Here is an 18,017-nt window from a genome sequence, read left to right as displayed (position 1 = left end):
AAAGATCACTTATTTTTTATAACTTACAAACAAATAAATACTATAAAGTGAATGTAAAAAGATAATGAGCATAATATATAAATAAATAAAATTATAAAATAAACATGAATAAAATAGAAAATACTAAAACTAATTAACAATAATCTAAACACTATATATAAAATATTTACAAAATATATATCCATAGCATTAGAGTTTTTAAAAAACAAGTTAAAAACAATGTTACTTCAAAAAAGAAAAATACATAATTACATTATTTAAATACATTTTTAAATTAATCATAACAAAATATTTTAAAAATTAAACACAAAACAGTTACATGAAAAATTATACTTGTAGGGGTCAAATTTACTATTCTCACTCCAACATAAGCAACAGTAGGGAAAGTGTTGGACTTGGCAGGAGTCAGATTTGCTATTCTCACTCCAACGTAAGCATCTACAAAACAGATTAAAATAATACTTGAAACAAACAGCATGACACATTTATTTAACAAATAATATAAAAACATATTTGATATTAAATGAATGTAAAAATATTGCAATCAATTAAATAATTTATAAAATCAATAATCTTGTTAACCAATTTAAAAATACAATTGCCAATGTTTGAAAATTATTAATTAAATAATTTACAAATAAAGTTACATAACTATAGAAATAAAACATCACAAAAATACATATCAAAAACACTTCTCACTCCATTCATCTCCAAACCCAACACCCCAAAAATAATTAATTCAAATAAAATAAAAGAGATATTTAAAATATATTACCAATTCAATTCAAAAATAAAATTAACTATACTAAACAAAAATGACACACACTTAACATTAAAATAATAATCACTTACAAAACAAAAACTAATAAAACACAACAAAAGAATAAAAAAAAGGTAGGCTATACAACTATTTTTAAAAAAAACATACAAGGCACCTTAAAAGCCATATTCTTACCTTCTATATTATGTAGCACAATATTCTTAGCAGTACAATATCTTTGACAATATTTGTGTCCTACAATATTTTTGAATCAATATTATAAGTGGAGCACCCTGCAGGTTCCAAAAGAGCAGTGTGAACATGCTTTTCACTATTGTTCATGGACTCATAGCAAGAATCAACCATGGAACCAACCAATCGAGGAACAGGCTACAAAATACAACCACAAATGTTTTGTTTGGGTGTCTAAAATTGGTCTGACCACATGAACTACAAAAACATTTCCCTGCACCTACAAGTGAGATGCATCTTTGGCAAGACCAGTGGATATTTGAGATTGGACCTTCAAAGCCCAGTTTGTTGGAAGAAAGGCTATTCTGTGTATAGTGGAAAACAGGCATTCTGTGCATTACAGTGGTTGACGAGGATAAATCCTTCACAAGCAACAAGAGTCTTCATCTGTTAGACAAGCTCATGCTTCTTCTACAGCGATGATGCAGGGCTAACATTATATCAACTCTGCATCAGCATGTCAGCTTCTAGTCACTTTGAAGTAAAGAATCTACAAATGAACAAAACCAACTACACCACTACCTGAAATACTTTGACACTGATCCTTCAGAGACTTTTAAAGGTGGTTCTCCTTGGGATGTGAAGTCCTGGTCAGAAAAGATAGGCATCAATTAAACACACATCTTAACAATAAGACTCTTTAAGCATCTTTACAAAGAAGCCTAATTGATGAAAGGAGAACAGTTCTAAAACAGAGCAGACAAAAGATTGTAAGACATCATTAAGAAATTGAGGATGGGAATAAATGGACGCAGCTGGTTGCTGGCCACCAGCTGTGCAAGTGGGGAGAACCATACAGTGCTGCTATCTAGGGATTGGTGAGCTATCAAGGGTCCGCCCTTGCCCTGTTTGGCCTCTTGTACAGCTGTGAAGTTGGAAGCATCACAGAAGGATGTACACAGGAGAATATATTGAACGCTCAAATAGAAAGAAAAAAGGGGCGCGTCACATTCTTGAGCGATCGTTATTGACTCTGTGGTCCATGTTGTGACTATACAGATTGACTTTGCTTTCAGCAGTTTACTAGTGGATAATCTTCTGGTGAAGCAATACGAAACCTTGATTGCCGGATAAGCTGTAGGCCTTTGTGCCACCATATACCGATTTGGATTCTAATAACTATAACTACTCTAAATATTATTGAAGGGTCATTCATCTGTAATTTTTAAATTAAGTCCTGAAGATGGTCTAGTGGATGCAAACAGTTATAGACCAAAACGTCGACATTTACACCGATTTCACAGATCACTGCATCAAAGACTTCTGCAAGTTGCCTGCAAGATTTGGTTATATTACTTTGTAAATACTTGTAAAACGGTGTACACAACTGTAATAAAGAAGGATATATATTACTGTAAATTCTTGTTGCTTTGTGTTTTGTATGATCTTGTACCCTTTTTAAATGAAATTGGATTAATATAAAAGTCTATTTTTGAATATATACACCTGTGTTTTTCTTTGACAATTTTGATTATATGTTAATTACAATTTGATTTTGAAAATTTTGAATTTCAAACTACTTTGTTAGAGTTTGTTAAACATTAATTGGAATAACTATACAAACATTCAATTTAGTAAACCCCTTGCAGGCATTTTTACCCGTCAATATTTGTTTGCCCAAGCCGTCAAGGGTTAATTGGGTTCCCCATTTACTTTTAAGGAACTGTGAGAATAGAGCAGGTGATAAAAAAATAAATACCAGAATGAATAGCAAAGATTATAATCAATAAATGGGGAGAAAAGAGAGGTGAACACCCAGCCAAAGCGGAAAATTCCTAAATAGAAGAATCATAAAATGTGATTATGTTTGAGGAAGGAAACCTACTAGTCAGTTAGTCACATATAAGATACAAGTGTTGGAGACAAATACATTTAAAAAATAATGATAACAATTTTAATGTGGAGCCAAAGAGTTGTCTGTCTCATGACTGACCTCACTTTCATCATGTAACAAGGAAGAGAGACAAAAGTGTCAGTAGGAGAGAGCCAAGGATTGAGTACCAAAGTCAGTACAAAATTATTTTTATGTTTAACCAGCAAGGAAAAGGCTAGGCAGTCACGCTTAAGTCAAAGCATGTGCCACATGCACACTCTAAGTTGCAGGATGTACACAGTCTCTGTAGCACTGTTAGTATACTCGGGAGGCAAAGAAAAAAAGGCAAAACATTTTAGTGGCCGCAAACCCGCAAATCACGCACACACATAGGCTGTGCTACAGAAAAAACAGCGTTTTAATATTTACCCCTTTTTTGTCTCAAAAAAATCTTTCTGACTCACAAAAGGGGTTTGGTGACTCATTGCAAATCGGAATTAGGAAGGGGCATGAAAGGAACATCCTACTGCTGTTTGCTAGTCACAGTGGGATGTATTCATGGTTTGCGACTGCAACTGAAGTCACAAATCATGATCAGTGTCCAACACCGAAGTTGGGGCACTGGTAACTGACTCAAGACAAAAAGTGGTTTATTAGATCACTAAATGACCAATTAATGTCTTCCCAGATAAAAATAAAATAGCATCTATTATTTTACAGGGCACGGTCTGCTTTTAAAATAAAATATTTCCTATTTGAGGAATGCAAATGCAGAGATGACGGCCTGTTGTCCTTTGTGGTCACAATACTTGCATTCTCAGCGAATTGCAAATCCTAATTAGTATTCATTAAGCAGATGGTTTTGTGACCTCATGCAAAAGGGCAATTTGCTGCACAGCCTCTTAGTACATAGGTCACTTTGCAATTTTCCTACCTGGTCGCAAACCAGTTGGTGTGCTATTTGCTAGTTGGTGTGCGAACAGGTATTCATACATCAGTGAAATAGACACTAAGCTAGCTTGCTTCTTCAATGGCTTCTCACATTCAAGCAGTCATGTCAGCAGAGGATAGGGTTGGAGACACTTTTTAAAGGCAGATTTGCTATCATGGCAGTAAAGGGTAGGGTTGGATATATGGTTTAAGGCAGATTTGTGTAGGTGTGGAAGAGAGACATTTGGGTACTTGTTGGACTATTGTTCCTGGAGCAGCCATTTTTCTGCTTTGTCATTCACGTACGGCTCCTCCTCCACACAGTTAGCAAGCTGCCAAAGCAGCATGTCCCTTGGGTATATATTAGGTTTATTTCTGAGGTAATCCAAGGTTCAAACCAGACTTAAATAGTTGAGTGAATGAGGAATCAAAATACATGCATTCTGGACTTCCAATGATAGGTTGTTCTTGGGTTCCTATGAGAAATCTTGGATCAGAAGTCAGTGATTCTGGGCATTAAAAATGGGTTATCCAGAGCTTAAATACAATGCAATACTGAGCTCTCACCAGGTACATTTTGTCTAAGAAAGAAAATTCATTTTAGGTATCTAAGAACAGACAAACTTGTGAGCTTTATTCTAAAAAATACAGTTGAGACATTTTGGGGACCACATCAGAGATATTGAGGGGCACACATAGGATCAGCTAAGAGGCATTTTGGTGGAAGAACCTAAAATGCATTTTTTAATGACATTTCAGAATTTCAAATGCGCAGGGTTCATGGGCTAGAACTTTAATCAGTTTTCAGATCAGGACATTATTTGTGGATCAAATGGGGAGCATTTACTGCATCCACTGACGTACAGTGGCCAGTGGATCACCAATATGCATGGGATGCAGTGGACCTTTGAACAGTACAAATCAAGAGAAGGAAAATAAAATGCATGAAGTTAGACATAAAGAGTCCGTGCTATAGTATACAACTGAATGATCTACGGCTTCATATCTGTCTCTTGTGTACATTCAATATAATATTCCAATATTTTATACTTACTAGTAAAGAATCCTTAGAAGATCTCAGTGCACTATCATCTTCCCCTCCTTGTTTTCTTTTAATTTTCTTGTATTCCTTTACAGCATCATCTATAAATTTAGTGACAATGCTTGCTCCTATTTGCGCAGCTGATTTTGCTCTCAGAACTTTGCAACTTTCATCAGGATTTGTAAGACTGCCAGCATCCCAGAGCAAAGGATTGAAGGATTCTGCTGCTGCTTGTGGGCGGTGAACATTTGCTTCCTGGACCTTTGTGCTGTTCAGAGTCAAGGCATGCTCCAAAGGGATTCCTCCAATGACACATTTAAGTTTGGGTTGAGACCTTTCAGAAAACACATTTAATGCATCACACAAGAGTTCCCTGAAAATTTGAGTGCTGAGTTCATCTGCCAGCTTTTCTTTTCTGCCTGGTACCAAATGCAAACACTCTTCTTTATTTGTCATTTCATCCCAGTTTTTTTCATCATTTGTCTGTAGAGTGGCATCTTTTGGAACCTCTTCTGCTGTCCTCTTGCACTGAGGATCAACTGGTTCACCCTCAGATGCTATCAAGCCTGAGAATTCCGAAGCTGAAGCCACATTTGTAAAAAGTGTGGTGTTCTGGCAAAGCAATGTGCTGTTTTCACTTCTTGTTGTCGTAGACATATGTGATCTGAACGGGTTTTTGTTGGATGCTGAAGTGTCTTTTGCACCCTGCTCACTCTCCTTTGTTTTCTCTGCACCAAACGTGGTCCACAAATTGTCCATGTTGTTACCGCTCCCTGGTGCTGGTCCATCAAAAAACGAATCTTCATCCTCACTGTCTTCAAAACTTTTATCTTCGTTCTCCAAAAGGTGTGAAATTTGATGAGGTAGAACAAAAACACCACAGCCTTTTTTACACTCAAAGTAGTTGACACCTTCATATGTCCCATCATGGTCTCCATCTGGTTTATCAAGGCACACACCAGCCCACAGCCCGTCATCAAAATGTAGCTTCCCTTTAAACTTCAGGGTGCCAGGCTGTGTATGTTTCACAAGCACACGGTCACCGATTTCAAATGATGACAGCACATCACCATCATCTTGCTCTGTAGACAATGTTAGGAATGGCTTTCTCTTCTTGCATGACACTCTGTCATTTGGGTATTTTTGGCTGTGAAAACCAGAGTCTTTTGAGTGAGTGGTGGGAGAAGATTGTAAGGAATGGGGAATACCTTCTTGCATCTGCCCAGCTAGGTGTGTATTGTTCTGTGAAACATACTCGTCCTCAAAAGGATTGCTTTTAGAATTCTCATCTGTGAATGGAATCGCTTGAGAGCTCACTGGGCGTTGTGAGGGCACATTATCTCCTGGCTCCTTCGGAAATAAGCATAGAGACTTCCTCGGTCCTTCATCATCCAAAGTGGGGGATTCATCTTTAAGCAATGTTATATCTTCTGGAGGAGAAGGAAACCCCTCTTCATTCAAATCATCAATTTCCTCCGAAATGTCATCTGGAAAAGACGGTAGCTCTTCACTGTGGCCCGATAGTTCCTTCTTTGTGGAAGGAAACTCTGAACTTCCATAGGAAAGCACTTCATCCACGGGGGACAATATTTCAGACAATGTATCTGCATCAATGGGAAGAAGTACTTCATCAGTGATAAAAGTTATGCCTTCTTTACTCTGTAGTGGTAGGTTTTTATGATGAGAAAACAAATCTTTGGGAGACATGTGGGGTATTGGTGTGCTCTCCCTCCCAGTTGAGGCTTGGTGTAATGTAGGATGGTACTTTTCAGATTTCAGGGTCTTAGTTTGAGAGTTTTCAATGACCGACGAAGCTCTTTCAGGTGAATACAACACTTCGTGGGGCATAACTATCTCTTCAACAGTCATTTCAATGGTCTTGTGAGAATCCTGCTTATTAATTAAATATTCCAGATCACTAGATTTTTCATCTGATAGGGACAGATCTTCAGGGTCTGATGCAATAGGAGCCATTTTTGGCTCTGGTGTCTTAGCTTGAATGGTGATTGTATGCTCAGGTTGCTTCAAGTCTGGCTCTAAACGTCTGATAACCTTATCCAAAATATGGCTCTTACTTTCAGTCTTCATTTGATTTTTAGATGATAAACCGTTATCCTCACAATTATATTCACTGTTATCAATTACGGGTGAAGATGGCTGCGGGTCTAAATCCCCAAACGTTTCTGAAAAGTCACTGCTATAATACGATGAACCCACTGGAGAAGCCAAATTTTCTTCGTGGTCATCTTTATAGCAGGATGACTGCTCCTCTCCTTGACAGCCCCCCGTCGAATCTTCTAAGGGCTTGGAACCTTGTCCCTCCGTACTCTCTAGCACTCCTTCTTTCAGTGACTCATGTGGCTGATTTATGTTCTGTAATGAGACATCCAAATGAAATTTAGGAGGAGTGTTGTTTCTGTTGGATGGATCTTCAACTTTAGGACTTTCTTTCACAGCAAATGAGGTTCTATCTTTGCATTCATTGGGTTGTATTGTTGCAGCTTGGTTGAAAAACAATAATTCATTTTCTGAATTGATCTGTATTTTTGATAATTGTTCACATGATTTCTGTTCACTGCTAAACACTTCTGACTCACTAATATCTGTATCCTCTGCATTATCCTGCCCTGAGAGTGAAGCAGAGCTGCTGGAAATATCGATGCGAATGGCTGACACTTTTTGAAATTCAGACAAAGATGGATAGTATATATTTTCTGATTTATTTGAGACGCTGTCAGATGAGGAACAAGGTTCTGAAGGAACTGTCAAAGAGGACCCAGGGCATTCCTCGTGATCTTTCATCAAATGCATAGTTGTCTGCTCACTGTTTGTAAACTTTGCATCATCTATTTCAAATCTTTCGCTGGTCGTCAAAACATCTGGAAAAGAAAGAATTTCTCATGAGAATTCATATTTATGAGCTGGTTGTGCAGAGTGATAAACAAAACTAACGGTAAAAATTCATGGAGGCACCTAGGTGTTTTGAAGTTTAAACATCCTCAAATTACAACATCTCACCATAGGTTCAAGTTCTCAAGCAAATGTTGAAGGCTTTGATTTGGAGAATTACCCAAACAAAGATACGTTTTTTTTTTGCCTGATTTCCAAATCAAAACATATTTGTAATATGGATTCTTTTTTTTTTTTTTTTTTTTTTTTATAAAAAACCTTTATTTCGTCAAGAGTCTGGACACAGCTATTCAGCCGACAACCCGGAGGTTCGGCAGCTTCGACAGAGAAGGACAAAGAAGCGTCCACATTGCATTAAAGGAGCAGTGAAAAGATTCCATTTTTAAATAAACACAAACACACAACAAACCCCAGCAAGGCAAAAAACACTGAGTGCCCATGGTGAAACCCCCCAGGGGAGGTCAGACCCCAATCATCTAACAGTCACAGCTCTATGATAAGAGAAAGAAGGGGGACAGCAGAGGCCCAAGCAGTCAATTAATCATCACATCTTATATACTGAGCTGGAAAGAATATCAAGAAGAAAGTTGTTCCTCGGGGGGATCCAAATCAGGGGCAAGACATATTCCCCCCCTATATTGATTCCACCTCCCCCAGATGGCGTGCCACTTCCGAGGGCGGCCTCTAGCGCAATACACTGTCTTCTCCCTGAGCATACTCCAATCCATATTTTCTTTCCACGCGGTCAATGTGGGGGGCCCCACGGAGCCCCACAATCGCGCTATATCTCTCTTAGCGACCATGTTACCCAGAGTCACCCATTGGGTCTGCGCCGCATTGTGATCAGTGGGCCCCCAGACATTCAGGAGACAACACCGCGCTTCCGGCTGCATAGCAATGCCCGTCACCTCCCCCATCACTGCATGGACTCTCCTCCAGAATTCCGCGATGACACCACATTCCCAGATGATATGCAGGAAGGTACCCACCATACCGCATCCCCTCCTACATAGGCCTTCCTCAGAGAAACCCATATGAACCAGCCTTGGCCCCGTCACATACACTCGATGCAGTATTTTGAGCTGCACCAACCTCAGACGCGACGGGATCGCAACCTCCTTGGGAGAGGAAACAGCAGACTGCCAATCCTCATCATCCAGCTCGAGTCCATCCCTAGTCCACTGGTCCCGCAGCCCCAGAAGCGCATCCGCCCGGACGTTTATCAATTTCTTGTAGATGAGCGAGATCGTGCTCTCAGGCATATGGCCATCAAGGATCCGGTCCTCCAAAGGAGAAAACTCAGGCACCTTCTCACCCTCCACGAGGACTGACCGGAGGGCATGACGCACCTGAACATAGCGGAAAAACTCGGAAGCCCCCAGCTCATACTCCTTCTGCAACTCTTCAAAGGACTTCACCCTCCCCTTAATCAGCACATCTCCAACCCTGGAGATGCCGATCAGGTCCCATTTGTCAAAACCTTTCGTATGCCAAAGCCTGCCCAATCTTTCAGATTCAAACAACGGGGTAGCGAGGGTGAGCCTATCCTTCCAGCCCAGCGAGTCAGTTGCCATCTTCCACACACGCACCGCCACCCCAGTAGGCCCCGTGAGGGACGAGTCCAGAGACCGCGAGTACAACGCCCTGTGATAGTTACCACCACGCAGCAACCACCTATCCATGGCATAACCAGGGCTGAGGGCAGGGCCATAGAGACCATGATTAATCGCGCTCAGCTGGGTGGCCCAATAGTAGCGTCGGATGTCTGGAAGCGCAATACCCCCATCATACCATGGCAGCGTCAACTTAGCAATTGCTATTCGAGGCCGCCCGTCCCACAACAACATTCGTTGGAGGCTTTCGATCTCCCGAAAGTATTTGGCTGGTACCCAATCTAAAGTATTCTGCAATGCGTAGAGGAACCGGGGAAGAGACATCATTTTGAACAAGGCAGCGTGCCCAACGAGGGAGAGCGGCAGCCTCCGCCAGCCCTCTACATCCCGCCGCAGTCGCGCCAAGGGAGGGAGCAGGTTCCTCTCATACCGCAAAGCGGAGTCCGTGGAGATAAAGATCCCCAAATACACGAAGCCCTGCTGAGCGATCTGGATTGAACAAGTTCGCGGGATCGGTGGAACCTCGCCACTCAGAACATATAAATACGATTTACTCCAGTTGATGACGAGACCCGAATTCCTACCGAAAGATGTAAGAACGTCACAGACCACTATCAGTGATTTCTTGGGCGAGGCAAGATACAACAGGATGTCATCAGCATATAGCGAAATTCGGTCCTCGTGTTCGGGCGACCATCTAAGTCCCCGTATATCCGGGTTCCAGCGTATCCACGCCGCCAATGGCTCAAGGGCGAGGGCGAACAACAATGGCGACAGGGGGCAACCTTGCCGAGTGCCCCTCCCAAGCTGAAACGGAGTCGACGCCCGGCCATTTACCACCACACTCGCAAGGGGTCCCTCATACAGCAACCTCACCCAGCTCACAAAGCCATGGCCAAAGCCGAACTTGGCCAGCACCGCCCACAAATATGCCCATTCCACCGTATCAAAGGCCATCGTGGCATCGAGAGACGCCACAACGGCTGCTTCACGCAGCGTGCCCGCCCTGGCGATCACGCCATGAAGGCGCCGAAGGTTTAACGCGGTGTTACGATGCGGAATAAAACCGGATTGATCAGGGTGGACCAAGTCTCCAATCACCCTGACCAATCGGGCCGCCAGGACTTTAGCCAGAATCTTCGGCTCGGCGTTAAGAAGGGAGATAGGCCTATATGAGGCACACTTATCTCGGGGTTTACCATCTTTATGTATAACAACAATCGTCGCCAGTCGCTGATCCAACGGGAGTGTCCCACTCCCCCGCGCCTCCACGAACATGGCGCGCAGGTGAGGGGCAACCATATCCGGAAACAGCTTATACAGGTCAATTGGCAAGCCGTTCGGGCCCGAGGCCTTGCCCGAGTTCAGCGCGCGGATAGCTCCCGCCACCTCATCGACCGTTATGTCTCCGTCCAAATCGTCCCTATCTACATCGGAAAGACAGGGCATAGCAATATCACGCAAGAGGTCACGCGAGTCCTCGGGCGGCCTATCCGACACTGAGGTATAAACCATACGGAAATAGTCCATGAAGCACTGCACAATCCTCTCAGGTTCCACAATCACCTCTCCCCCCCTCTCCCGTCAACTCCGGCACTACTCTATTAACCCGTTCTTTTTTGTCCAGCCAAGCTAGGAGTTTCCCGGCCTTGTCACCAACATCATACAAACGGCCCTGCTGTTCCCTACTGAGGGTCTTAGCGACATTCGTCACCAGGTCCTTATACTCGGCTTGCTTCAAGCTCAGCTCATGCAGTGAGGCCTCTGTAACCTCCTCCTCTAGCGCTCCCTCCAGAGCCACAATCTCCTCCTCAACCTGCATGACCTCGCCATCTCTCCGCCGCTTGGCCGCCACTACAAGGGAGAGAGCCTCCCCGCGCAGCACGGTCTTGAACGCTTCCCACAGCGACACTGCCGAGTCCACGGATCCCTGATTATCCTTGAAATTTTTTTTAACTGTCTTCACCAGTGCGCTGCGCATCTTGGGGTCTCGGAAGTACCAAGGGTTAATAGGAGCCACTCTTCCCCCTCCCTCACGGCCAACATCCAGCCTGACCCACACTGGCGAATGGTCCGATATACCACGCGCCATGTGCCTGGCCTCGGACACCATTGAGGCGTACGCAGCCAGAGTGAGCAGGTAATCAATCCTAGAGAGGCTACCATGCGCTCCGGAGTGGAAGGTGTATTGGCTCTGTGTGGGGTGCAGGAGCCTCCAGCAGTCTATCAGGCCAAGTGTGTCAAGAAAGTCTGGAAGCCACTTCTGAGCCCCCCCGTGTCTCTGGGCGGGTATCTATCCAGCAGCCCAGAGCCGACAGCATTGAAGTCACCCCCCACCACAAGCATACCCCCCGGGAGATCCAGCAAAGCCCTACCCAGATCTGTAAACGTGGAGGCCTGCAGGGCCGGTGGGACATAAACCGAAACTAAAACCAAAGTTCTTCCTTCCCACCGCCCCGCCACCGCCACAAACCTCCCCCTATCGTCAACAATGGTGGAGTCCACCTCAAATGGTAGCGAGGCTCTGACTAGGATGCCCACACCCCTGGACCCAGAGGAAAATCCCGAATGTGCTACGAATTTATAACCCTTCCTATTAAGAGCATAGCACATGTTACCTATAAGGTGCGTCTCCTGCAGTAGGGCGACATCCGGTAATGACCGTTTCAAGAATTGCAAAACAATCCCGCGCTTAATGCGATCCCCCAAACCATTAACATTCCAGCTAATAACACTTAAACCCCTACCCCCATCCCCAAACGTAAGGAGGCCCACCCCACACCCGAAGAGCCACCATGGAACAGCCCTGAAAATAGTCAATACGCCTTGCATAAACAAACCCCCCAACAACGAACCCAAAATCCCAACTATCCCCCCCACCCTGCACCCCTGCTGCAGCTTACAAAGCCCCCCCAACTTGCAGTGTGCCTGTCGCCCTACCGAACCCAAAATCTACAAAAAGTACCCTAAGGGAGGAAAGAGCTCCCCTCGTCCTCCCACAACCCTCCGTATTTACTGCATTCTGTTCAAGTCATTAACTGGAGTCAAAGCAAGTCAGTCCGGTTCCGAAGACATCAACCTTGTTCATCCCGGCCACTGTCCCCATCTGCGGCAGTGTCCTCTCCCGTCCGTCGTCGGGGAAGAGCGTCCAGCCATTCCTCGGCCATGACAGGCGACTCAAAAAAGAATGTTCGGTCTTCGTACACCACACGTAGTCTCGCAGGGAAGAGCATGGCATATTTCAGTTCCCTCTCCTGAAGCCGCCTCTTCACCCCCAGGAAGCCCTGCCTCTGCCTCTGCACCTGCTGGGTGAAGTCAGGATAGAAATTCACCGAAGCGTTCTGGAAGGGGACCGGGCCCGTCACCCTCGATGCTTGCAGGATAGCGTCCCGATCTCGAAAATGAAAGAGCCGGGCGACAATCGGCCTCGGTGGGGCTCCCACCTTGGGCCTACCACCCGGCACCCTATGTGCCCTCTCAACTGCGAAAAACTTTCCAAGACCCTTAGGCTGCAGATGATTAAGCACCAAGTCCTCCACTAGCAGGTCTACAGAAGTCTCGTCCGAGGACTCCGGGACCCCTATAACGCGCACGTTGTTGCGCCTGGCCCGGCTCTCAAAGTCCTCCAGCCGACGGGCGGCGAGATCACTCTCGGTCCGCAACTTACGGACCTCGGTCTGTAGTTCCGAGACATCAGCGGCGAGGCCCGTGGTCTTGAGGTCCAGGGTTTTAACTCGTTCATTCGTTTTGCCCAAATCCGCACGGATCAGATTAACGTCCACCAAGATGCCATCCACTTTGTGCGCCAGGGCATCAAACTGTCTCCCAATCGAAGTCTGCAGACCGTCGAGCGCTCCCATGACATCCTGGAGCGAGAGCTCCGGGGCCAAGGGTGAGGCAGCCTTCTGTGCATCCGGCGACTGGCTCGGTCCACCCGGTGACCCCTTCTGCTGGGCGTAGCGGTCCATATTGTTAGCCTGAGTATAGGCTCCCCGCCTGGTGGCCTTAGGCTTCGGCCGATCCACCTCTGCTTTGCCCGACATGGTTGGCTCAAGCAGGTCGGTTCAATCAGGACGACCCTCTCTCAGCGAAAGGAGGCAGGAGTGCGCAGTCCTGCGATGGGCCACCAGAGTAGCGTGCAGAGCGTCCAAATAATAATAAGGCAGCCGAGAGCACTCCCTGGGCAGGGCCAACAAAGGACGAGAAAGTGAAAGTGAAAGGATGTAGACCTCCGTCCGGTAGTTCACACCTCGCCTGGCCGCTGTTGTTCAATTAGAGGCCGGGCATCCTGCCAACTCCAGCCCCTGGCATCCTTCGGAGATAGGCCTCAATCTTCCGCCATGCATAACTCCGGTTCCCGGTGGGCGATCCGACCGCGGGTAGCATCAATCGCCTCCCTGACTAGTCATCTGCACGATGCCATGCATGCAAACAGGATTAGAGACAGGATAGTCGACGGAGGGCACGAGGATCTCGGGAGCTCAAAGCTCACGCGGCCATCTTGGTCAAGCGCTAGGCTCCTCCCCCCTGTAATATGGATTTAAACTTTTTGTATAATTTGTGATGACTGGTGCTGCGGCCATTTTGTCAATAGCCTAGAATAAGAGATGTTGGTGGAACACTCTGCAGACCTACTACAGCAGTAAACGGGTAAAGCAAAAAGCTTTATTTTATTTTATTTCAACACGTTTATAGACTTGCAACCCTGCCCCATAACACGCGAACACCTGTATGCCTCGCTATGGATCCCTTAGGGCAGTCACAGAACACGAGTAAAACGCAACATATCTTATATATTTTCTTTTTACAGTGCACATACTATTTGCAACTTTAATGAGATTTAAGTCAAAACATTTTTTGGGTTAGCATTCTAACAGAAAGCTCTGAACCCAAGACACATGACAATTTTGCATTGTGCAGATGTTGTAACTTTCAAACGATGTACCTGTCTTCAAAGTAGACTCACAACACACCTTAATGACATCAAACAAAGTCTGGCAAGTTTGTCATTAAATGAACAGGGACTGCCTCTGCACAATGAGAGAGTAATACACCAGTCCCAGGGCCCCCATTAACGCAAACTAACTCAACAAAGACCAACGAGGAGAGCGGCCCCTATTTGAAGTGAGGCATTAACCTGAGAAATCTCATCTTTGACACAACAGACAAAAGCCTGAGGTGGGTGGCAAGATGGGAAGACTCACATTCAAGAACAAGAGATGACTGCAAAGACAGTTGTCACAAACCAATGACCTTGGGTACCCTTCCAAATACCGATTTGAAATGGTATGTATTCATGTTTTGCAACCGAAATCTGGTTGCAAAACATTCATGCTTTACCGATTACACAAACTTAGCGGTAAGCCATTTGCAAAGGGCAGGGTGTCCCCTTAAGACCCCTTCCCTTTTGGGAATGTTGAAAACAGAAACAAGTTAGTTACAATTTTCCTTTTTGTTAATGCATCCCGTTTTCTTATAAGGGAAATAGGTTGCACTTAAAAAAAAAGAATGCTTTATTTAAAAGCAATCACAAACATTGTGGTCTGCTGAACTCAACAGGCCACCTTCCATGTGATGACTGCGATTCACAGTGAGTCGCAATTTTCTGCTTAAAGCTTCAATCCACTATATTGTAGGAGGGAGAAAGTGACCCAGTGTCCACACTATTTGCAGGCCGTGTGCTATCAGCATGTCAAGCAGAGTTTTATACACTGAGGGCCTAATTTACAAAGAATTGGCGTAGGGCAGCGCCGTGAGTCATTTTGCAGTGCTGCCCTTCAACAATTTGAAAGCACAGGAATGCACTGTATTTACAATATATGGTGCGTTCCAGTCCTTTCAGCCAGTGCCAGCACACAATTTGAAGCTGAGCGCCAACGCAGAAACTCTTGCTCCATTGTGCAAGGGTGTCTATGTTGTTGGCTTGATTTTCTTTTGGTGCAGAAAGGGGCGTGTTCATGCACAAAAAAAATCATAACAGGCATTTTCCTCATTCTATGTGCGCTGTATGTGGAAAGAGGAAAACACGTGGACCTCATTACACCTGCTCTGGGGAGACATAGGTTTTTGGCTCTGCCCCAGGTTTATGTCATGTTGTAAATCTGGGGCAGTGTCAATATCCGTCGGTGTTGCGTGGGAACACACACAGCAACGCCCATGGTACGCCTCCTTGACATAGAGTAAGGCAACGCTGCCTTACTCTATATCTGTGAGGTCATGCAAAGCCGCCATGCGGGGTGGCTCAGGCCTCTTTGGAAATGAGAGCCTATGTCTCATGGTTAATGCACCAGGTCACATCACAAATGCTGCAGGGGTTATCGGTACTACAGCAGAAGTGTATTTTTGCTCCTTACAAAAGAAATGTATTTCTAGCTCTCAGCTGCCAAGCAGCTCCCTTTGCTGCCCTCTGCTGGTGGTGTTTAAAGGCCCTACCTTGCCGCATGAATACACCAGCCCAGCATCCGGTAGGGCTTGAATCTTGGGTTCGAAACACAGCATCAGGCTCCCAAATGAAACCAAGTGCTCGTCTTGGGGTGACTCTATATCACAGTGCACATAGAGACAAATAATGGCAGGTTGACCCTGAACCTCTTTAGAAACAGCCCAGTTAGCCAACTACACTAGGGCATCCAGAGCTGCACTCCTTATAGTAGGGGATGGAGCAATGCATGTGATCACCCCTACTCCCCCCCACAGACCCGAATATGTAAGGGTCTCCTGCAATATGTACTTGGTATGTGTGTACAACGCACTGTTATCTTACATGGCTGTATGGCTAAACTGGAGTTGTGCATTTAATGTTTGTATATTTTCTTTTGATATACTTTAAATCTAAATTTGTCTGACAGTGGTTTGGCGCTATGTACTTACAGAACACATGTTAATTCGCTATAACGCCAAACACGATGTCCACTGTGCTGCAGCTCCCACAGTGAGCCACATAAATCATTGCACTGGGAGTGACGCAGCGACGCAGAGTCCTGGAGACGCAGAGAGGTGCGGTGTGGCAGTGGAGGGGTAGCGCGTTGTGCTGTGCTGCCGCACAAGTAGCCCTAGGACCTCTGGGACCCCAGGGACCCCCTTGGACTGCCTCCTCTTTGCCTTGCCGTCTTGCCCGTCCTGCCCGTTTCCTTCAAGCGAGGAATAGAGGACGCGGCGATGGCGTTGCGCTGTGTGGCCCCTGTTGCAGTGGGCGGGCCCAGTTATCCTCGCTGCCTGCTGCCCTTTCTTCTCATCACCCCCAGACTCTGCTAATACCCAGAGTGAAACCCAACGATTCGCATCATTGCAGCATCTAAGCAACAGAAACACACCGCTACAGCATGAAGACAGGTGGATGTCAGCAATAGCCCCAGCTGCAAATGAACTGAAAGCATTAAGGTGAAAGTGGTGCAGCTAGTGGCTGGGGGCGAGGGGGCTGTGAGCGCGGCTGCCATTAGCAGGCAGTGGCTGAGTGCGGGCCAAGGCATGGTGGCGGAAGCGGCCCAGCTAGGTTTGGGTGCAGCTTTCTGCATCACCGCAAGTGCCCTACTCGACAGCTCCTATAGCCTCCTAGCGTCATTATAGCCAGACAAGCAGCACAGTGCATCCCCGGTGCGCCCACATCTCTCCCAGCAATAGCGGGATATCTTAATATTAAATGCTGGTGAGTGCCAGGGGCTTTAGATAGCCAGAATCAGTAAGGGTAAATCCCCTCTACCCCCTCTACACCCATAGTGCTCCTTCTCCTGTACAGCTACTGCCATGCATTACAAACTTGTTGTACAACCTGTGGCACAACAGAAAGGCAGCCATGACATAACCAGCAAAATTTATTGTGGCGAAATTTACAGTGAAAAGGGCTAACTGAGCCAATAAAAGAAATCGCTGCAGCCTGCAGTCCCAATGACTGATTAAGTTCACAAACTCTCTTTGTCTACTAGCCCAGCCCGGTTATCGCCAAGCAGTAGGGCAATGAGATCAGGCAGGACCAGGAAGCATCACCTCAGCCAACAAAGAAAACCTGAATCCAAAACCAAAACCCAAAGACGCCTCCCCCCAGGGGTTGCTCACCACAATCACCCCGGAACCTAGGAGCAACTCTAATATCACAAACTTACTCAATCTTTGGATCAATTAACTCAATTGGGAAATTTACGTTTTTAAAGGGTCCCACCGCAGTCATATACTCTACACTGGCCAAAGCCACTGGACTCCTTAAACCTCTGACACCGCATAAACTAACCTCTATGCAGAACGGAGATAAAAAAAGACAAAGTAGTACACAATGCAACAGCAACAACAATGAATACAACTCCTAACAGCAGCAGCAGCAGCAGAAGCAAAGAAGCCATCCCGGGGATAGCAGTTACAGAACAAGAGGTTATAAAACCAAACTGCTGGAGCAACAAGGTGCAAATTATACAAGCTCAAGTTCATTCAAGCATAGAAGCACATCTTACGAATGCAGCCCCAAACAGCAGCAGCAAAGATGCTACCCCAGTGACAGCAGACACGGAACAAGAGGTCATAAAATCAAACTGCTGGAGTAACAAGGTACAAACCATTCAAGCACAAGTCCACTCGAGCACCGAATCGCATCCCATGTCTAGGGGTTGGACACAAGGATAGACAATAGACTGTAAACAATCTGCGACGCCGAAAAAACCTAATGATCACTCTACTCCTAGACAACAACAGCCGAAACTCCATAAGACG

At 45.4% G+C, this 18,017-nt stretch overlaps 1 protein-coding gene across 1 annotated transcript in view; it reads right to left on the bottom strand.

Moving 5' to 3' along the window:
- CCDC187 (coiled-coil domain containing 187) overlaps window positions 1-18,017 on the bottom strand; it is a 395,322-nt gene that overhangs the window by 15,773 nt on the left and 361,532 nt on the right. Inside the window, exon 30 of the mRNA XM_085613361.1 lies at window positions 4,810-7,676. Coding sequence (XP_085469487.1) covers window positions 4,810-7,676 — 2,867 coding nt within the window. The remainder of the gene's footprint in view (window positions 1-4,809; window positions 7,677-18,017) is intronic.

The sequence above is a fragment of the Triturus cristatus genome, chromosome 1_2 (assembly GCF_964204655.1).
Source record: "Triturus cristatus chromosome 1_2, aTriCri1.1, whole genome shotgun sequence".
Classification (NCBI taxonomy): domain Eukaryota; kingdom Metazoa; phylum Chordata; class Amphibia; order Caudata; family Salamandridae; genus Triturus; species Triturus cristatus.
The sequence above is the reverse complement of the archived record's forward strand: the minus strand, read 5'-3'. Positions and strand labels throughout refer to the sequence as shown.